The 23,951-nt window shown below is 34.7% G+C and overlaps 1 protein-coding gene across 3 annotated transcripts in view; it reads right to left on the bottom strand.

Annotated features, from left to right (window-relative positions):
* The window catches only part of rars1 (arginyl-tRNA synthetase 1), a 51,469-nt gene extending 27,556 nt beyond the window's left edge, over positions 1-23,913 (bottom strand). The window contains exons 1-10 of one of the 3 annotated variants that reach the window (XM_087299330.1): positions 23,437-23,913; positions 23,078-23,215; positions 16,591-16,779; positions 16,298-16,406; positions 16,114-16,214; positions 15,900-16,021; positions 11,368-11,488; positions 9,230-9,359; positions 6,391-6,495; positions 3,848-4,026 (exon numbers count right to left, since the gene is read on the bottom strand). In XM_087299330.1, the coding sequence (XP_087155456.1) occupies positions 3,848-4,026; positions 6,391-6,495; positions 9,230-9,359; positions 11,368-11,488; positions 15,900-16,021; positions 16,114-16,214; positions 16,298-16,406; positions 16,591-16,764 (1,041 nt within the window). In that variant the 5' untranslated portion in view covers positions 16,765-16,779; positions 23,078-23,215; positions 23,437-23,913. 3 annotated transcript variants of the gene reach the window in all.
* Positions 23,914-23,951: the final 38 nt, after the last annotated feature.

The raw sequence follows: 23,951 nt of genomic DNA, 5'->3' as shown, positions 1-23,951 counted from the left end.
CACTTTTAACGATTCCAAACAGTTTGTTGCATTTATAAATCGCCCATGTCTTGAGGTAATTCATTATGAGGAGATTTACCTTCTATGTGTGATTTGATTAGACAGGAATTACAGGACTGATTTTCCTAATCACCATAGACAAGAAAAAATAAAGTAGTGACTGCAGGTTGAAGGAAAGTAGTGAAGTAAAAGTACAGATACAGCACTAAAAATGTACTCAAGTAAGAATATAAGTACACATTTTTAAAACTACTCAGTAATTTACAATTCCTGAGAAAAAGTAATTAATTACAGTAATTTGAGTATTTGTAATTAGTTACTTCACACCACTGCTGTTGTCCATGTAAACACAGTCACTGTCATTCTCTCCTGTGTCTGTGTTTGGTTTGCCTCTGTGAAAATCAGTGCGTGCTCAAATGGAAACTCCCATTTTTATGCAAAACCTTCCCTCTTTCCCTCCCTCGACACTCCTACCTAAATAGAACTAGACTTTCTCACTTTCCTGACTTTTTTTTAAACTAGAGGTGTTAAAACACCGTGCTGAGACAGGGGGGTTTCGTGACCCTTTAACCGCCTGCTGCACCTCATGTTTTTGCTGTTGCTTGCTGTGCGCTCGCAGTTGGAAAAAAGTTAACTCTTTGCGGAAAACCGTGTTCGGTGACAGCAGTGTGTGTTGTCAAGACTTTTGAAGACAGAGGAGGGACTAGTGGTTACTGTTTTATCCGGAGCTGTTCGACTTCACAAATCTTGAATATTACGTGCGCCTCAGTGTTTTTAGAACGGCAAAGTGCGTTTGGTATGATGGGCCCCCAAGAGTGCAGTTTTTTTTACTTGCCTTTTCAGACCAGCATGCCCAATGAGCAAACAAATGGGCACAAATGCATTCGTTATTTAAACAATGTGGCGCTGTAAAATGTTACAGTACACACACAAAAAAATATTAATTTGGTTGTATGATAGGTCTCTTAATAATAACAAGGATTTACAAAGGTGTGGCTTTAATTGTGGGAATATTATGACTGTTGTAAAACTTGTCAGGAATGCAGTCAAAACATTTGCATGTCTTACTATTAGCAATAATTATTCTACTCGGGTAATTAAAAGGGTGTTTATATGCATATCCGCTGGTTGCAAAAAAAAAAAAAAAAAACAAGTGCAAGAGCCTGACAATCACCATTTGTTTAATTATTCATTCATTATCCTTTAGCATTGTCCCTTATTTATCAGAGGTCAGGTCACCACAGCGGAATGAACCACCAACTATTTCACCATACGTTTTACACAGCGGATGCCCTTCCAGCCACAACCCAGTTCTGTGAAACTTGTTGAATTAGACACTCAATTTAAATATCAATGTTTTCATTTCTAAACATTTATTTGAATAGAGCAACACAAGCTCTACTCTCTAAAAGTTCCTATGAATAAATTTCTGACCGAGACCCCTCAACCTCAGCCAATCACTTGTGTGCATAATTAGTAAGCCTGTTGACATCATTTGTAGCAATGAGGTCATCACTGCATCAATAAGGCTCTTAGCTTAAGAATCAAATCCTTAGTAAAAGTTGGTCTCAGCAGCTTTATGAATAGGTTTTAAAGGATTAGTTCACTTAAAAAAATGGAAAGTTCTTGGTTCTTAGGGAATTAATTGCTCACCCTAACAATATTCTACTCCCCTGAGACCTTTGTTTGTCTTTGAATGAAAAATTAATATATTTTAAATGAAATCAGAGAGCTCCCATACCCTCCATCGACAACAATGTTCTTGAGACCAAAAACATCCAAAACATTACATGTGAATTCAGTGGTTTAAAAAAGGTGCCTAATTGCTATTAAAGAGTCAAGAGCCCAAGAAAGCAAGTATTGTATTCCCCATAGTAAATGCACAACCTAGTCTGAGGAGAAAGCCATTGACAAACAAAGTAGTTTTTGACTTTTTTTTGGCAGACAAAATTGTTCTTGAAACTATGTATGATTACAGTTGAGACACTGAAGTCACGTAGAATGTTTAGACAAAGTTTTGGTCACACTTTATTTTGATGGTCTGTTTGTTGAATTTAAGTTACATTGCATCTACATGCCAACTAGTTCTCATTAGATTTTAAGTAGAGGTTGGGGTTAGGGCTGGGGTTAGGGTTAGCGAAGTTGACATTTAATTGCAAAGTTTATGGTCAGTTAAATGTCTGTTTAACAGCATTATCAACAGATATTAAGCCTACAGTCTGCTAATTCTCAAATGGACCATAAAAATAAAATGCTACCAAAGTTTTTGGTTCTTTTTCAGCACTTTGAATATCTTGTGACCATTGCTGTAGCTTAAATGGTTGACGAGAGGGCTAAAACATCTTAATTTGTGTTTTAAAGATGAACGAAGGTCTCTAAAAATTAAAAACCGACATGAGGATGAGAAATTACTGTTTACATAATTTTTCTTTTTGAGTAAACTAAAACAGACATTTTTTATATTAATGTAGAAAACAATATTATAATATCTTTAATACTATCAATAATACTATGAATAACATTTTAATCCTTTGATTTTTCATATTTATATTTTTAAAAGACCGCAGCACTCACATCAGATCAACTTTTTGGACTTTTGTCCACCGAAGCGTTTGTTTTCTGTTGGTGACAATAGTACCACCCCATTTTTTTAGCGTCTGCAGCATAGCAAGTTGTTTAGTAGCCGTTTTACACTCATGGTCAAGCACTTGGCATTTTGTTCAGGCATTGCAAGTTCATTGTTACTTTTGAGCTAGCCGGCAAATTACAGTGGATGAGGGACAAGGCAATACACTACCTGACAAAAGTCCAAGATTTAGGAACAACAAATAATAACTTCACTTCTAGTTGATCATTTGGTATCAGCAATGGCTTACATGAAAGGCAAAGGCCTCTAGATTACACTTATTTTACCAAAATAAAATATGATCATTCCTTGATTTTTGAATATTTAATTAGGATAGTAAGGTCTGACTTTGCTTAGACAAAAGTTGTGTCACTTAACAGAAATAATGTGCAGTATAGAATATAAAGTCATCATGGTGCAGTTGAAAAATAATTAATATTGTGTAACTCCCATGAGCTTGGACAACTGCATCCATACATCGCTGCAATGACTCAAATAACTAAATAATAAAGTCATCTGGAATGGCAAAGAAAGCCTTCTTGCAGGACTCTGAGAGTTCATCAAAATTCTATGGATTCATCTTCAACGCCTCCTCCATTTTTCCCTAGACATGCTTAATAATGTTTAAGTCTGGTGACTGGGCTGGCCAATATTAGAGCACCTTGACCTTCTAATTTGTGTATTGAAGATGAACGAAGGTCTCTAAGAATTGGAAACGACACAAGGATGAGAAATTGACATGATTTTGCTTTTTGGGTGCACTAAAACTCAGTTAAATCTTTTACTTCTATTTAGAAGAATCTTTAGTGATCAGATAAAATGTTTTGTAAATACAGGCCCTGCTATTCATTACAAGAACGTAAAAAAAAAATCGAATAAAACCCCCACTTTCTGCGATCAACTTCTTTATGATGACTCCTTCATTATATTCACCCAAATTGTCAACACAGTGCAGAATTGTAAAGCAGACGTGTAGCGATGTGAGCAGACCGTGTTCCTGACCCAGACCACATTAATATTTGAGGAGTCTACCGAACACATTTCGAAAAAATATACATGCTTTGAATTCTGGGGTGAAAGCGGCGCCCTTGACCCCTGCTGCACGTGTCCTCATACACATCAGATATCTGCGGGAAGGACTGTGCTCCGGGGCATGTTCAAGATTTCACAACACTCTCTGTGACACAAGCTACCCAGAGATCCAGATCTACACCCACACACCTGGCCGCTGTCTGTCACGTAGATGATGATGTCAGCTTTCTCGTCAAACAGACGATTTCTGATGGCAGCCAGATCCGAGGTATCGTAAGTATAGCCTCCATCCGACTTGACAATCGTCAGGGGAATAGACTGGCCAGGAGCAAACACTATCTTCCTGCCCTCGTCCACCTCCACCAGCCCTGACGAGAGAGAGAAGAGGAGCGACAGAGAATGTGAAAGAGGGAATCAAGTCAAGCGTAAAACAACACTGCCCCCTACTGGAAATGTGCGGTTAGAAATGTGCAACTCAGGAAAAAACAAACTCTATTGACAGCAAACTCAGCTTATTGTTGATTGCGCAGTAAAAACTTCTGGCTCAATTAAATCTCCTGGTTAAAAAAAGATGGTGTATATTGTATTGAATTTGCATTGAAAACCTATAGTATAGTTCACAGGTGTTTATTTAAGGTTATGAAATGCATTATAGGACCTTGATCTCGACTTTTGATTCAGGAATTATACTTTTAATTTAATGCAACTTTCATTTAGATAGGGCTGTGCACTATGACAATATTGTATAGACAAAATAAAAGCACTCAGTATTACATGCCATTGCAGACAGAAACAAGGATAACACCATCATGAGTATGTCTTAAAGCATTGGTTCTCAAACTGTGGTACGCAGGTTTCCTTTTAGTGGTATGCGGAGGAATCGCTAAATAATTAAAGTAACAAAAATGAACACACTTTTAAGCCTTTAACACGTATGAGAACACCAATATGATTAGTAAATTAATTTTAATATGCTAAATCTTTTATGTTATTATAAATTATCTAATGTTTGTTATGTATTCTATAATTTAAAGCTAAATTCCTCCCCATATTTATAACGGTTATTGGGGCGTATATTGTATTTTTATATCCCAATGTTGACAGGAATAGTATAATCACTTGCTTTTCTGATACACAAAGCCTACTCTAACGCACAGTAAACAGATCTTATATCTAATTTAAATATGTAAATTCAATTCATAGATTTAAAATATAAGTGAATGTTTAGATTTCAAAGATACACAAATAAGTCATATTTGCATGTAACATCTATAACAAAATTTATCAAAAAGAGTTTATATATCAATTTGATGACAAGTTGCATATATTTATGAGGTCCAAGGAACTTTTCCAGGTTTTGATGAATAGGATACTTTATAATAATACTTTACATGTAAGTGCAGCAGTTTTTTTTTTTTACTTTTTAAGAACAGTGCCATTTTTAATTAACTTTTAAAAGCACATTTCAATTTGAATGTTGACGTTTTATTTTATTTTTTTTACTTGTCAGCACAGTGCAGTGTTAATGTTATATTTATATATATAATATATAAATAAATATAATAAAATATATAATAATATAATAAAATATTATAATTATTTTTATAATTTTTATATATATATATATATATATATATATATATATATATATATATATATATATATATATATATATATATATATATATATATATATGTATACATGCATACATACACATATAAATGTGTATATATATATATATATATATATATATATATATATATATAAAATTATTAAAATTATTAATATATATAATTTTTAATTAAAGAAAAAAAGCTAAACTAAAAGGTCCTGAAAAAAAAAAGACTAAAATGTAATCAATTTAGAGTTTAAGTTCTATTTAGGGCCAGACAGAATCTGCAGATATTTTTTTATTTCTACAGAGAATTGTGTCAAAAAAATATATAATAATAATAATTTGCGGATTTATATGGAATGATTTTAGTAGTGTCATAACTAAAAAGTTTATATATGAAATAAAAATAATCCCCTTTTAACTTTTATTTAATGTTTACAATGCAAATCCAATTAGATCCACTTATTTGGTAAACAAAGCAAGTCTCTAATATATTTTTTCTACTAAAAGACAAAGAATATTACTTTACAAGCTGTATTGTAAATAAATCATATGAGCATTTTAATATTTCTGCGATTATGTCACAATAATACTAGAGAAAATATATTAAAAAGCTGAAATGTACACACATTCACACAAGTAAATACATAGACTAAATGATGGGCTATAAATCTGCGGATTTCTGCGCACACAGATTCCGTGTGGGCCTAGTTCTATTTAATGTCTTGAGATTTATGTGGATTTTTACTTTTAATAACTTTTCAGACAAAGTATTCAGAAAAGTAACTTAAATACAAATGTTAATGATGCATATAGTAATTGATTTTTTTGTTTAAGCAACTTTCCTAACACTGATGAGGTGTTACAAAGTTGTTCTTGGGGCTTTGTATGATTACAATTACTGTTTTGATGACTTTTAATGTCTCAGGTCAAAATCAAAACCTGTGTTCCTAAGTTGAGTTAAGTTTTTGGGAGTTTACATCAACATTAGAGTCATAAATTAACAACAAAATTTTCATCTTTAGGTGAACTAACTAGAACGAATACAACTTTTTCTAATTACTTTAAGAACGACCAAAAAAAAAAAGATAATAAAAAAAATCAACTTCCACTGTACCTTTTTCCTCAAACTCTTTGACCACCGCAGTCATCATGTCCTGGTAGTAGGACTCTCCTCGCTCTTTTATGCTGATATCCAGGCAGTTGTAGACTTTTTGAAACTCTGCAAATCAGCAAAGTGGACAGAAGCGGAAGGGACAAGATGGTTTAATTACAGCAGTCACACCACAGGGAAATCAAACGCAGCACTCACCTGATTTAGCAAAGCCCGATTGGATGGCATCAGCAGAAAAAAAAGTAAATAAACACTAATTGACCTTCATTAGATAAGCCTCAGCGGAGGAGCGAGGGCTTGATTAAGGGGTAAAGTTAGATGCTGTCATATCAGTCTAGAGTTGCAGTCGCAGGAAACAGAAGTGTTGTAAAGTAGGCCATCTCTGTCAACTGGTTTGTCCTCTGCATTAAATATAAAAATAACAGCCCTGGGTAGGGTTGCGACAGTGTTTTGTAAGTTCTTGCTTAACTGGAATGTACTCCACACTTGAGTAGGGTAGTCAAAAGTATCAAGTTTCAAGTTCTGTACCAATCGCTACAGAAATTTTTCAAATATCCATTTCCCACTAACATTTGAGTGCTGTCAAGCATGTTCATAAACACCACTGATTGGCCATTGTGTTCATGTGCAAAACAGAAATGACTGTGGTTGGCTGTGAAAGTCATTAGTTCGTTAGTCATTTCTGTTGAGTGCTGTTTAACAATGTGTTCAGTAACGATTGGTACTAAACTCGATACTTTTGACAACAATACACTAGCGCTTAGTAACTACTAGCTAGTTTGTAACTAAATTTGTTGTTTAGTTCCTAGTTTGTTCATAATTAGTTGTTCGTAAGCATTCCGTAAAGAAATAAGTAGTCATTAAATGACGTTATACCCAATGATAAAGCTTTAAAATGTTAAACTGCTTTAAAATTCAGTATTATTATTATATGTTTCGCTCCAAGAAAAATACAAAGTAATGTGAACACAACCATGCAATGAAAATTAAATGACAAATTCAATTTTTATAGTAGGCTACATTACATTCCAGCCAGTCACTATAACATACGACACATACCAGGGCTGTGCGATATTGGAAAAATCTGACATTATATATTCTGTTAATTTTCGATATTTTGTTTTGCTGCGATATATGTTATATGAATATAATTTCTGAGCAGTGAAAGTTTACCTGCTCTTCTGATTTCTACCTCGGATTTCAAATAGAAATATTTGTTGTGCATTTAGGATTCCTAATTTTAATATTTCAACAAATTATTGTTGTCAGCATGTTTATCTTGATTTCATAATGCCAATATAATAGGAGTACAACACTAGTTTTGCCTTTTGTTTATTTTTATTTAGTTTTACGGTTCAAACAAACTCAGTATTTCATTTAATGTTTTAAATGTCAAAATTTAAAATTATTCAATTCAATTTGTGGCTTTTGCCACATATTAAAATATACTTTTATACATAATACCCTGATTTATGGATTTATATAGTTATAATAAGCTAAACATGAAATTAAAAAGTAATAAGTTTTTATCCGATAAACTAATCGGTTAAAAATATGATAGAATTTAATCAAAAGTAGAAAAAAAAAACATATAAAAGATGTATTATTATTACTTCTTGGTTTAACCCTTGTCAATCTCAAATCTGGTCAGATATATTTTATATTGCAAACGAGAGCATATGATTCACATCAAATGTGAATTTAAGTATTTGTGCAAGTAGATTATATTAAAGGTCAATGCAGATAATTAATGAATACCTTTATTTCCTCATTTTATTCAATATTTCTTTAATAGATGCAGAGCAGCATCAGTCTTTATGTTTTGATTTATTATTCGACTTTCTGGAGTCTGTTCTTTTTTACCCTGCTACTGTGATGGCTATATACTGACCTCTACTGTACTTAGAAAACATTACTTTTAAGACTTTTAAGCCTGTTTTTACAAGCATAAGCTCATGCCAAAAGTGATGTCATTTGTGGTGTCTGTGGCAGTGCACAAAAGGTTTGGTATCCTATAACTACACACATCCTACAACTGAACAGTGAGCACTTTTAGGTTTTTTTACTTGCATTTTAAATCTCATGCAAGAAAATTGAGTGGAGGCCGAATGAGCAAAAGTTTCTTTATGCTCAGTTAGTAGTAGAGTACTTTGAAAAGAAAACTTAAGAAATATTAATTTTAAAAAATCCATTACCAATCTAAAAATGATAAAGATTTAAATTATATTATATTATATTATATTATATATTTCTATTTTTTATATGTTTGCTTCTAGTAAATACTTGATTATAATTTTAATAATAAAATGTAAATGCAATTAATTTCAATTAATCACCCTAAATATAAAACGTAAAAGCAGGGTTTAGGCTAAGCCAGGATTAGGTCATAGTTCAGGTAGAACAAAATTGCATTTTTGTAAATGTGTCGTAGGAAAAAACATTCCTTGTGTCCCTCTTGGTCCATCTTGATCTGCTAGAAGGTGGGGGTATCTTCCTTATAGTGTCCATAATAACCATTGCAAAGCACTTAGGTTAAATTGTGTTGTTTTTAAATGAGCTATATTAATGTCTTTTTAGTTAAATTGTAATTGTTTGCATTTTTATAGCTTAACTTGATTCTTTAGCAGTTACCAATTCATTTTATCTATAGTTACAGTCCACTAAACTACTTACTGCCAAATTACTCAACAAATTACTTATTGTTGGTTCAGCTAATATTCCATCCTCTCTGCTGTCAGGAATAAAATACAGTAACTAAGGGTGCATGCAATCTGTACAGGTTTTAGTCTATTTAAAATGTGATATTGCGAGAACGGAATGTCTTTATATGTCTCACACGTACCTTTCCGGGAGACATCACAAATGAGGTTCCAGGCTTTGATGAAGTCTGCCTCTTTGCTTTGGAGTTTAACCACACATTTGTAGGCCCTCTTCTTAAACTCCTCATCCTCATCAAACCTCTTCTTAGACTCCTGATGAAGGCAAGAGGAACAAAGGTGTTGAATAGCTTTGAAAAGTAAAATAAATAATGCACATTGGATGTACTTTGCAAATGTAAAATGCATATCTAATGCGTCAGAACAAATGAACTGTGTGCAGTCTTTCCACTGACCTGCAAAGAACAGCAGATTTTAGCAGTTTCTGTATATGTTTGTGAATTTTTACAACATTTTTTTTTTTTATTAAAAAAAAAAAAAAAAAGAAATTTGAGTTTAGGGGGCCCTTAGTTTTTGCAGGGAATCGAAACAATGGGCAGGAGGGATGGTACTGGTAGGGAGCGATGATAATGGTAGGGAGGGATAGTAATGGTAGGGGAAACACTGGGCAGGAGGGATGGTAAAGGTAGAGAGGGATGGTAATAGTAGAGAAAACATTTGGCGGGAGGGATGGTAATGATAGGGAGGGATGTAATGGTAGGGCAGGAGAGATGGTAATGGTAAAGACGAGTGGTAATGATAGGGAAACCACTGGGAAGAAGGGATGGTACTGATAGGGTAAACACTGGGCAAGTGGGACCGTACTGGTAGGGAGGGTTAGTAATGGTAGGGGAAAGACTGGGCAGGAGGGACAGTACTCGTAGGGTGGGATGGTAATGGTAGGACAAACACTGGGCAGTAGAGAAGTACTGGTAGGGAAGTATGGTAATGTTAGGGAGGGGTGGTAATAGTAGGGTAAACATTAGGCAGGAGGGATGGTAAAGGTAGGACAAACACTGGGCAGGAGGGAGGTACTGATAGGGAGGGATGGTAATGGTAGGGCAAACACTGGGCAGGAGGGAGGTACTGGTAGGGAGGAATGGTTATGGTAGGACAAACACTGTGCAGGAGGGAGGTACTGATAGGGAGGGATGGTTATGGTAGGACAAACACTGGGCAGGAGGGAGGTACTGGTAGGGAGGGATGGTAATGGTAGGACAAACACTGGGCAGGAGGGAGGTACTGATAGGGAGGGATGGTTATGGTTGGACAAACACTGGGCAGGAGGGAGGTACTGGTAGGGAGGGATGGTAATGGTAGGACAAACACTGGGCAGGAGGGAGGTACTGGTAGGGAGGGATGGTAATGGTAGGACAAACACTGGGCAGGAGGGAGGTACTGGTAGGGAGGGATGGTAATGGTAGGACAAACACTGGGAAGGAGGGAGGTACTGGTAGGGACGAATGGTAATATTAGGGGAAACAATGGGCATGAGAGATGGTAATGTTACGGAGGTATGGTAATGGTAGGGAGGGATAAAACACTGGGCAGGAGGGATGGTAATGGTACAGACAAGCGGTAATGATAGGAAAAACACTGGGCAGGAGGGATGGTACTGATAGGGTAAACACTGGGTGGGTAGGATGGTACTGGTAGTGGAAACAGTGGGCAGGAGAGATGGTAATGGTATTACCATAGTAATGGTAGGGGAAACATGGATGGATAGGTGTCTACATTCTGATTCAATTGTTTGCAATGCATCATGGGACTATAGTTGTTTCTCTAAATTAATTTTTTTTTTATGTGAGATTTTTAATTTTAATTAAATTTTTGCTTGTATTGTGATTCAGCATATAATCATTTAGGTTTGGTTCATAACTTCTAAATGAGATTTCGATATGAAAACAGAGGCTTCAATGTGAATGAAAATACTCTCAGAAACTAATGATTTGTGCTCAATCTGTCATGTTTCATCTAAAAAAAAACAGGGGTAGCACATTTTGTCAGCTTCAAATGTCTATAAGAGGGAACAACCACCTCATATTTTCATATTTAATTTATTTATATTTATTTGTTTATTGTTTATTAGACTGGTAGTTCGTTCCAACTGACATTTAAAGCTGACATTTAAAGCACAGATCATCAGAAGACAGTCAAAAAGATGGGCAAGCACTGTCGCAAGCAAACCAAGTTGTTTTTAAATCATTTTAGCCTGCAAAAAAACAACAAAGCTGTGCCACCAAGTTTAGGTTAAACAATTGTTTTGAATTTAACAGATACTCACTTTGTAGAAAGCCTGAAGGTCACCAATAGGTGGAGACACACTGAGATAATTTGGGAACTTGTCTTGCAAATGAGCGATGAGCATCCCAAACTGTGTCCCCCAGTCTCCAACATGGTTCAACCTGACAGATAGAGGATGAAATGACAAAAGAGGTGCACTTAAGCTTCAGTGAACATTCAGATTACCAGCCAAAAGACATGCAATAAAAGAATAGCATTTTTGCTTTAGAGAGAGCAAAGTGGTTAATATATGTTTGACTTTCTGGCTGAGAATAGAGGTTTCTTAATCATGGAGAAATTGTTAATTGCATTTAAAACCTTTTATATAAATGAGTAAATCCTCTTTGAAAATGTAGATTTTTATCGATTTCTCTGTGAACGTAGACCATATATTTTGGTACATCCGAATGAAGTTGTTCTAACCATTTTTTATAAAAAAAAAAAGAGTTGTCACCCAACATTATGGTTCTCTTAATTTGTCGGATTTATTAACACAATGATTAAAACACAAATGCTTATGAAATCCAAATCCTTTAAAGGATTGTTAGTCTGCATTATTTAGGGGCAACCGGAGCCGAGAACACTTCCCAAAAGACATAAGTTGAACGGCATCTGCACTTATGTTAGTCTTTTTTATTATTCCAGAGGTTTCCATAATCCTGGACCAGGCCCCATTCTGAGAGGCTGCTGTGGTGGTCATGGAGGAGTGGAGAGCATGAGACGGATTCCTGTAAGACCCCAGTGACAGATGAGTCTTCGCATTAATCCTGAAGGGCCAGCCTGTACACCAGCTGGTGACCTCTCCCACCTGCAGCTTCTCCACAAGGGACGTCCTGCTTTCTCCAGCCTCTGGTGCCAAGACTGCAGCTCTGCACAAGACATTTAGCCAGAGGAGAAATGGTCGTGCCCAACTGAGCCTGGTTTCCTGATTTTTTTTTTCCCTTTACTTTCGCCAATTGGTGAAGTTTGTTCCCCACCACTATCGCCACTGGCTTGCATAGTTTGGGACTTGTGGAGCTGCGCATCGATGGATTTACTCTTCATTGTTTAGACTTTCAACAAAGAAAATTAAACCACACTGAACTACACTGAACTCAAACTCTAAAAACTAGACTGACAGGGTTTCAATTTACTATAATCTTTTATGTGAAGCTGCTTTGAGACAATATACATTGTAAAAGCGCTATAGAAATAAAGATGAATTAAATTGAATTAAAACTTCATTTAATTTTTTGCATAATATATTTATTGGGATATACAAACTGTTATAATGTAATTTTAAATAATTTTGTAAGATTAGTTCCGGAACTGTATATAGACAAATATATTACTGTACACTACCTGACAAAAGTCTTGTTGCCTACCCAAGTTTTAGGAACAACAAATAATAACTTGACTCCTAGTTGATCATTTGGTATCAGAGGTGGCTCATGTGAAAGACAAAGGCCTCTAGATTACACTTATTCTACCTAAATAAAATACGGTTATGCCATGATTTTAATATAATTAGGACAGTAAGGTCTGACTTTGCTTAGACAAAAGTATTGTCACTTAACAGAAATAATGTACAGTATTGTGTTTAATTCCCATGAGCTCAGAGGACTGTATCCATGCATCTCTGCAATGACTCAAATCACTTATTAATAAAGTCATCTGGAATGGCAAAGAAAGCCTTCTTGCAAAACTCCCAGCAGAACTCCATCAAGAACCTTTTAGATTCATCCTCAATGCCTCCTCCTTCATCTTACCCTAGACATGCTTAATAATATTTATGTCTGGTGACTGGGCTAGCCAGTCTTGGAGCACCTTGACCTTCTTTGCTTTCAGGAACTTTGATGTGGAGGCTGAAGTATTAAACAAAAAAACAAAAAAAGCGCTATCCTGCTGAAGAATTTGCCCTCTCCTGTGGTTTGTAATATAATGGACCGCACAAATGTCTTGATACCTCAGGCTGTTGATGTTTCCATCCACTCAGCAGATCTCCCGTATGCCTCCATACTGAATGCAACCTCAAACCATGATTTTTGGTTCACCAAAGTTGACAAACTTTTGTGAGTATCTTGGGTCCATGCGGGTTCCAATAGGTCTTCTGTAGTATTTGTAATGATTGGAATGCAGTTCAACAGAAGATTCATCGGAAAACTGACCTTCTGCAACTCTTCCAAATGACCAACTTAGAAGTGGTTATTATTTGTTGCTCTTACAACTGGGATCAATGACAAGACTTTTGTCAGGTATTGTATAGCATCTAATAGAAAGTTTTATTTAAAACTTTTATTTAACTCCTGCAGAAATCATGTTTGTTTTTTAGATTAGCTAACATATTGAAAAATTATTATATGTTATATAAAGCAGAGAAGGGCTCGTTTACACAGCACGAGTCTTTGCATATCAAAAATGTGAGATGCAGCCCTTTTTAAAACCCAGCATAGACCAGAGCCATTGAGCACCTGTAAACGGAAGATTGCAATGCTTGCAAGTCAAATTTAAAACTTTTAGGACGTTTTAAAGACCATTATAAATGACATTTCAGACTTACATAAAGCTAAACGCTAAGGATTTTTTCTTGATGTTTCAGTTGGGCAAGCGCAAAAGATTGTTACTTGCCCAATCACAAAAACTGAATTGAGTTTTTTTCTTAGCCACAAAAATAAGGTGTCAATGTGTCAGCAAGCAAATAGACATAGTTTTCATACACATTTTTTCCCAACATGGCTTTTTTTTTGTTTAAAAGAGACTGTTTGATACATTTAATACTGTTGACCACTCTATTCTGCTGTCCAGATTGGTCAGATGAGGGCTTGAAAGGCACAGTGCTTTAAATGGTTTAAGTCTTTTCTATCTGATAGAAATTTTTCAGTCAAATTAGGTAACTTCTCATTCTCTTTTGCTGATCTCAATTGTGGGGTGTCTTTTCATTTCTATGCTGATGACACCCAGATTTACTTACCTATTAAGAGGAATGACCTTCTCACTCTTAGTACCTTATGACCTAAGGTGCTTTGACAAGATTAAAACCTGGCTGTCCCACAATTCTTTAACATTAAATGATGATAAAACAGTGGTGACTGTCTTCAACTCTACTGATAATGTTCAGGCCTCATGCCTAGATCAGGGCTGCTTAACTGCCTTCAGATCCCCCCGCATCCGCAATCTGAGTGTCATCCCTGATGAGTCATTGAAACTAGACAGACAAATTAGTTTGGTTACTGGCTCCAGTTTTTATCAACTCCATTTGCTGGCTAAAGTCAAACTTTTCTTAAATCCCACCACACTAGAGATGGCTGTCCACGCTTTTATTTCGTTACGGTTAGACTACTGCAATGCTAACTTTACTGTGGCATTTCAAAATCTCAAATTTCTCTCCTTCAGTTGGTACAAAATGTTGCGACGAGATTTATCTGTAAAAGCAGAAAATAGGACCACATTATCCCTCTTTTAAGAGGCCTCCATTGGCTGCACGTCCAATTCAGAATTGATTTTGAAGTACTTTTACTAATATATAAATCCCTTCATAATCTAGCCCCAACCTATCTCTCAGAGCTGTTGCATTTTTACATTACCGTGAGAACTTTTCAATCAAGTAAACAAAACTTTCTTTTAGTTCCTGAAACGTAGAGGGGGCAGAGACGTTTCTGTAGCGGGTCCTCGGTTATGGATCACCTTGCCCCTTGAGAATAAAATGGCTCCATCATGATCTATTTTTTAACTCACTCCTTAAAAACGTAACTTTTTAGCTTGGCTTATTTTTTGAATCGTCCTTTCTACTGCTACATCTTTACATTTTTTTTTGTTGTTTCTCTTGTCTTATTTCTATGTTTTTATATTCTGTCTTTATATTATATTTTTTACTTGTTTAGTCTTGAGACTATTTTTAAATGTGCTCTATAAATAAATTAAATTAAACTTGCACTAAATGGACAAGCTTTAAAAATATACATATATTAAAATTTATATATGCACTGTCCTGGCCATATATGGACTATAGACACATTACATAAAGAACTTTTAAACAAATGTTATTGTAAGAAAAATAATTAAACCACACTGGTAAATAAATGTTATAAACAAAGTTTTGAAAAAAGTTTTGAGATGGATTGATGTCGACTGCATACCTCATGGGTGTTTGCGCGACCGGGTAGCTTTACATGGATCTAGGAAAATTATGTTTAAATTAATTTAAAATAGTTTTTAAAAATGACCCACAAAACCATTTTTCAGAAAGGATATGCCTTTTCAAAGCCTAAAATTTTCTATTTGAAATTTAAGATACCTGACCCTGTGGACACCTTGTATGCAACAAAACCACTAGTCGAGGGTGTTTAATGTCATTAGCAAGGCCACACAGGACACGATATGTTAGAATTGCTTATTTTTCTGGATGTGAACATTTTTTGAAACATTTAGGATTATGTAAATTTAGAATATATAATACTTTTTTTTGTATTTTTTCAATATTTTACTGAAATAATCTTACAAAATGTACCTTTAATATAAGCCCACAGTTGAGCTTCACATCTTATCGAAACTAACCTTAGCACTTCATAACCCAGAAATTCAAAGAGTCGACACATGCTGTCTCCAATAATGGTGGATCGCAGGTGACCGACGTGCATCTCTTTGGCAATATTAGGTGAAGAGAAGTCCACAATGACCTGAAAAAAATGAAGATAACAAAAGAAAAAGAACACATGGCTTTATAGTTTATAGCCCTATGTTGCAATACAAGCCAAAGTGAAATTTGTACCTTCTTTTTCTTCTGAAGCGGCGGAGGCTGGACTCCATTGACGAGCACATTTGAGAGAAGTTTAGAGACAAAGTTCCGCTTGAGATGAACGTTGATAAAGCCTACGATCCAATATACACTTCATTAGTACAATAAATCTTTAAAATCAGGAGTGGAAAAGAATTACAGTGTTCTGAAACTATACCTGGCCCAGCAATTTCAGTTTTTTCAATTAAGTCATTGTTGGGAATGTTTTGGACGATCTTCTCTGCGATCTCTCTGGGGCTGACTTTCAGTCCTTTGGCTTTCATCATCTTAAAAGATAAATTTAAATCATTTGAATACTTATACTTAATAATAAAATTCGGCAAAATAGAACATAGTGGCATGTTTTATTGAATTTTCTTCTATATGAAGTCTGGAGAGACATAAAAAGAAAGTTCCAGAGTTCTATTAACTTAAAAAATAAAAACAAGACATGGTTTAAATGAAACTAACCTGAGACATGGCCATGGCACTGTTGCACTGATAGTCGCCAAACTTAGCCTGCTGACTGGGGGTGACCGAGAGTGGTGGGTTCTCTAGGTCAGGGTAGGCGGAACTAATGGCCTCCCCAAAGATCTGCTGCAAAAGCTGGTTGATGTTCAACATCGTCTTTCCGTTGTGGTTCATCTCCTCCTGCAAACTCTGAGAAAACAAGGCAGAAAGACAAAAGTAATGACTGAACTGTAGTTCTTTCTTGTAGGTCCAGTTGAAGTCATTAAGGCCCAATCCCAAATCTACCCATAGCCCTTCCCTCAGCCCTTAGCTTTTAAGTTAAAGAATAGGGGTGTCCCAATTCCATTTAGCTTGAAGGCGTAGGGCTTAGGGAAAGGGGTAGATACCCCATCGAACAGAGATTTTTCAGGACCACACTCGAAACCAAGGGGTAGGAAATTTTCCCAGAATACACCAGTCACAATGGCAGTATAGCTGCACCCGGAAGTCAATAGATGCACAAACTAGTATTTTGTTGTCATTTTTATGAATTTTTACAACAAACAAACATGTTTTAATACATTCATAACCGAGTTCGTGTTCTACCATCATGCTTAAAAAAAAAAAACGCTAAAATAAAATATGTTAAATTTCGCTATCTATAATCCATAATAATAACTCCTGTACAGCAGTCCCACAAAATTCAGTCACTCGATGACACTCGAATACCCTGTCAGAAAAGTCTAGTGGCTGGGAATGGGCTTTTTACAGTGTCTGCTATAATGTTAACGTTGTTTTTTGTGTTTTTACATAGATGAATATGGCCACTCTGAAAATGCGCAGTATATGCAATACATGTTTAACATATAATTAAAATAAAGCAGCTGGAATAACTACATCAGTCGCGATCGTCTAATCTCATATGAAGCAAGAGATCGCCATGACATATGATGACGTGTGTTGCTGTAGTGCTGTCCCATTTCTTAGGGGTAAATTTTTAAGCCCTTCCCCTTCACACTCGGCTTTAAGGGCCACAAAAATAGGGGTACAAAAGGGGTACAAAAATGAAATTTGGATTGGGGCTTATTAGCCCTCCTGAATTATTAGCCTCCCAGTATAATTTTTCCCTAATTTATGTTTAATGGAGAGAAGATTTTTTCAACACATTTCTAATCATAATAGGTTTAATAACTCATTTCTAATAACTGATCTCTTTTATATTTGCCATTATGGCAGTAAATAATATTTTACTAGATACTTTTTATGTTAGAAGCGCAATTTAAAGGGTAAACTAGGTTAATTAGGTTAAATAGGCAAGTTAGGGTAATTGGGCAAGTCATTGTAAAATGATAGTTTGTTCTGAAGACATTCGGAAAAAAAAATTACTTCGGGGGCGAATAATATTGAAATGATCAAAATGATAGTATATGCAATATAAGTGTATTTTATTAAGTTAATTTTATGTGCCAAGCGTTTGTGTGCTGCATACATAGGTTGTTTATCCAAATCGGACCAATCAGATGGGGAGAATACATGAAAATACATGCCTTGGTATTTTTGGGCAAATGCTTGGGCTCATTTACTCACCAACGGACAATAACTTCTGGAAATTAAAGTTAGTGACTATAAAGATTGAAGCACAAAGTGCTGTTAAAGACGGACAGTTAACAGTTGTCACATATGACTTGAAAGTGTTGCTGAGTCTTCGCAGTTTAGTCAGAACAGCTTCAGTAGGTTCTGTTAACCTCTTAAAGCCTCTTAAGGCCCAAGTTTTTTGTTTTGTTTTGTTTTGTTTTGTTTTGTTTTTTCCCCACATGCATTTTTTTTCTCTTTGCTATTTGCTATTTGGGCTTATTAGTATAAAACCCAATTAGTATAAAACCCAAGTATAATCTTTTATAATGATTTATAATGATGTCCATATATATGACCTTGTGGTCCGAATTTCCATAAAACACAATAGTCACCTTTGTGTAATAAAGTGAAAAACTCTTTATTTCTGCCTTGAACACAGCAGTTTTTCCTGACTGTTTTTTAATACATTAATAACACATACACACATACTTTTGAACATGTTTTGACTATCAGTAAAAACAACATTTTTGGACAGTTAAAATAGTGTTTGGAACGTTTCATATGCTGCAAAACAGTTGCAGGATGACACAAAATATTAAAAAAAAATAAGACATAAGAGCTAAAATGTGCCGTCCACGTACATGGCCACTAAGCCCTATGAGGTTTATTGAACCCAGAGCTTAAATTAAAAACTAATACTCTGAGATGAGAGGAAAAAGACAATAGCCAATGAGAATCAGAATTTATGCTGAGGTATTTAGTAATTTGTGGTATTTTTTATTTTAATCTTTTTTATTATAATCAGCTCAGAAAAATATTTATTACCCGTTTATTTTAGTATGATCACTACATAAATAAATTATTTTAAATAGCTAATAAAGTTATTTTTCTTCATTATCCCCTTACAGTATAAAAAAAATAAAACTATAACTAATTAAATAAGCACTTTTAAAGTTTTTATGTAGAGGAAATTTATATAATTTATCATTTATATAAATATATTATATAAATGTATTATTATTAAAAAGAGTATTCATATAGTATTACGCAATGCATAAACTTCAGAAATAATTGTACTTATTATTAGGAGCATTGGAAGGCATAATGACTAAATTTAGAATATTTTTGTCATGTCACATAAAAACTATTTCCCTTAATTCAACCTCACAAAAATTAAGAAGGTACAGTACTTTATTTTTTAAGAAGGTTAATAGTGTTGAAAGGTTAATAAAAATACTACTACTACTACTACTAATAATAATAATAATAATATTAATAATAATAATAATTTAGAGAATATTTTTGTGCTATCATGCTAAGTTTTAGTGTATGTTTTTATCATTCTGTTATATGCAATAAACCTTTACTGTACAAGGACAAGCTGTACATTACATTACATAGAAAATACCAAGAAATTGCACAATAATTCAGTATAATTTGTAAACTACTAATCTTTTTCTGATATTAGTGCACAATCAATTCTGACACAACAGTTTGTCACACGTATGATATGAATGCTTAAATTGAACATATGATTAGGGCTTCAACAACGAATCGATTAAATGGATTAAAATTGATTATTAAAAGTGTTGCCAATGAATTTCATAAGCGATTCATTGTGTCGCGGGGACGTTTGACTATTAAAAGAATTTTAGTTGAGCGCGGAGTGGAGTGAACACACTCATTCTGTCTCACACTGATGCCAGCAGAGTTCAGCGCCTTATAGACAAGACAGAGCAGAAAAAATGATCTAAGGTAAAGTTGGAGAAAAGATACATGGCGAAGGCAGCGATATCTGTGTGACGCTAGTAATCCAAGGTGTGGAGCATTTCACATTAAAAACACAAAAAAAGTGTGTTAACGGCGGCCAAATATTAAAACGTGATGACGGGAGCACCACGGCAATGATCCAGCATCTGAAACAAAAACATGTTGGAGTCTTTGATAAGGAGGAAGGGAGCAACAGCAGGGTAAATCATTACAGAATCCTACTTTTGTTTCGTTTTGAATTGAGGAACATAATGTCCCTGGTGTTGGTGTTTACTTGTCATCCAGCTTGACAAGCATAAAGTGAAAAATCCAAACTGAGCTGTGGCGTATCACAATTATGCAGTGTTTTTAACCACCCAATGCTTATTTTATGTTTTAGACATGTGAATACACACAGGTACTAGTAAAACCATACATTTAGAGTTTGTAAAACACAAGAAAGTCTATAGAAGACTAATAATCAATTTAAATATAATTTGCAGATGTGTATTATTTCTATCAGATACACGTAACAATAAAGTTCAATCTTTTCGTCTCCCAGCTGGCCAGCCACTTGTTTGATGAATTTACGTGCTGAATCCTGCATGTCCCGCTCTTATGAATGAGGCATGCGCAAGGCCACAATTAAACATGGCGAGGCCCATTTCACATTTTAGATCACAATCAAGATCATTTATACGTCTTTTAAACAACAGAAAACACTCACTTACATGTTTTTGTGAGTTGAAATATCAGGTAGTTGATGACATGATGAGCAAGTGTGTGAATATTTTGTATTAATAAGGAAAAGCATAATAAAAGAAACACATCTGTCATACATCGCTATTGTGGCTGTGGTGTGTCACGTGACAAACATGACGTGTCGCCGCCGAAACATTAAGGGTGAACACTCTAAAATAATGATTGTCTAATAAAACTCACTCCTGGGGCCAGATACATTCATTAATTTATTCATTTTCTTGTAGGCTTAGTCCCTTTATTAATCTGGGGTCGCCACAGCGGAATGAACCGCCAACTTATCCAGCAAGTTTTTACACAGCAGATGCCCTTCCAGCCACAACCCATCTCTGGGAAACATCCACAGACACATTCACACACACACTCATACACTACGGACAATTTAGCCTACCCAATTCACCTGTACCGCATGTCTTTGGACTGTGGGGGGAAACCGGAGCACCCGGAGGAAACCCACGCGAAGGCATGGAGAACATGCAAACTCCACACAGAAACGCCAACTGAGCCGAGGTTCGAACCTGCGAACGTGCTACCCACTGTGCCACATTTTTTTAAAACTCACCAGTGAAAGGGTTAATGACAGAAGTAAAGTAGCGGTGGTATAGTTACTTCTAAAGACACATTTTTTTATTCATTTGCTTTTTTTTTATCATTTATTTTTCCATCTGTTGTCATGTATAGCTACACTACAAAAAAAGCTTTTATTTCTTAGTAATTTCATCTCGTTTCCAGTCCAAGTTGTTTATCTGTCTATTCTATCTGTTTTCTGAATAATTTTGAGATATTGAGCTTCAAAGTTTTTTGCATTCCATGTATGTATGCATGAATGTAAATTATCAAAGTTCTCTTACATTTGCAAATTCGAGTGAAAAAACATGGTAAATGCAATTAGAACCTTCTAATTCAGAAAAGTAATTTTTTCCGCTTTTTTTTTATAAGGTTCTATCTGGCAGATCATTCATCATTCATTTTCAAGAAATACAATCAAAAAAAAAAAAAAATATATATATATATATATATATATATATATATATATTTATATTTATATATATATATATATATATATATATATATATATATTGATATTGTAACAATATGTTGATGTTTGAGAAAGTTAAATTTTTGCTTTCTATAACATTTATTTCATGTTTTAAGATGAATATTTTTTCTTTGGTTAAATTAATCATACATGGCTGGGCTAAGTATTTTGTCCAGCGCAGACGTTAATTTTATCCAATTAATATGGTAATATTAATTAAATGTTATGCTTTATATGAATGATTAAATTATATTTATTGGATTATTTGCCCCATGAATTAAATTAAGTACTTGCCCTTCAAGGATTACTATCAAATTTAAAGACTTTAAAAGAAAACAGAAAATGTGCAAATGAGTTTAATAAACACTGAAAAATGTTTCACTGACTATATATACACACAAATAAAAATATTTGATATTTAATATATGACTTTTTTAATTACCGTTTCTTTTTTCAACAATGTTAAATTTAACATTTCATCTTAATGTCCAAAAATGTTGCTAAATCATCACTTTTACACACATCTTTTCAGTTTCATGGTTTCTTCTCAGTTTTGTGTGGTGCGGAATGATTTAGTCGACTCTGATTTTGTGTGATTTTGTCTTTCTGGTCTTTCCCGCTGTCAATGGAGCAGTCCGGCGAAATGACAAAGAAAGCTGATCCTGGTTGGTCCTCGTGTGTGCATTAAAAAAATGCTGATTGGCTCGCTGAAAGAACCTTATAGAGCCAAGCTACAGTTCAACTTCGCAAATAAACCGTTTTAGTTTTTTAAATAAAAAGTCTTAAAATGTAAACAACTTACACAAAAAAACATCACATAATGTAAATAAGTAGTCATTTAATAAGAATATGTGAGCAACTCAATTTTGACAAAAAATGTCAAATAGAACCGTATCATTTTAAGCTGACGAAATATCTAAAAACTCATAAATCAAGATTACTAGACAAGAAAATGGCATAAGAAAATGATGTGATGTTTAAAACTTCTGTTTGAGATTATATCTCATTAAGATTTTTTTCTTGCTTTAAAAAAAACAATCACTTAATTTTTTTCAGAAAACAAGACATAATTTCTTATGCTATTTCATGCGTCTAGTATGTATCTTGATTTTTTTTTTTTTTAGATATTAGCCCTACATATTATTAGTCTAGGCATTAAAGGTCAAGTTCTGCAATCTAGGAGCGTTTAGGAAAAGGGAAAAAGAGAAGGATCGGAAGGGTAAAGTTGTGATATGTGGCCAAGTGTGGTGGGACCCATACTTGGATTTGTGTTGTTTATTTAGCCTATCCAAATGCGCACACACACACAAAGCAGTAAAAACGCACACATAAAAACAAACACCTAGACCAGTGGGCATATAACAATAAAAATCACATCACACTCACTCTTTTAAGAATATTGAGGCGGTATTTCAGACGGGAATTCTCCTCCCGCAGCTCATCCAGTTGTGAAGATGTCAAGTTTAAATCATGTGGATCTCTCAATCTCTCGATTTCATCTTGGAGCAACTTGATTTCTCTTTCCTGTATGGGTGGTTTGGAAGGCAGAAAATCTCAAACAGCTTAAGAACAAAGACCAAACACAGCTCAGTTATAAAAACGCTTCAAAGTCCAACCTATTTATGGTATCAACTAATCACAACCATATTGTTTATTAACCTGCACACTTCTGTTTTACTTTCACTTTAACTAAAAATGTAATACTTCATTATCTTCCTATAAAGGTGAATGGTTTGAGTAATTACCTTTTAGGCATCAGCTGTAGGCATCATCATTTTCATTATGCATTATTGTACAGTATTTTAACTATAGCTCTCTACATTATGATGCTTTATATATTTGTAAAGCACTCTAATAATATAGTATTGACTATTAAAAGAAACAACTAACGTTAAACTCAAACATAACGTTACAGAGCTGAATGTGCAAAATGTAGCATGGAGATGCATGAGATGACGACTGTCAGACCTGGATGAGCGTTTCAGTCTATTACGTCAGAGCACGAGAAACACATGGATAAAGGAACACAACTTTTAAACTTGAACTATTGTTTAAACATGTTAATGAAGAAAAAAGCTGACCTGACGCTGAAGTCGTGACGCGTATTCGGTAACGGGGTCCCCCATCTTTTCGGAAAATGTGTTGAACAGCCACAAATGATACAATTAGACGGAATACTTCTCCAAAACGTGAAGAACTGCTTTGGCCGGCTTCACTGCGTCACTTCCGCTTTCAAGCGAGTGAACAAAATCTTCCGAAA

This window comes from Danio rerio, chromosome 21 (genome assembly GCF_052040795.2).
Source record: "Danio rerio strain M-AB ecotype USA chromosome 21, GRCz13ab, whole genome shotgun sequence".
NCBI classification, from domain to species: Eukaryota; Metazoa; Chordata; class Actinopteri; order Cypriniformes; family Danionidae; genus Danio; species Danio rerio.
The sequence above is the reverse complement of the archived record's forward strand: the minus strand, read 5'-3'. Positions and strand labels throughout refer to the sequence as shown.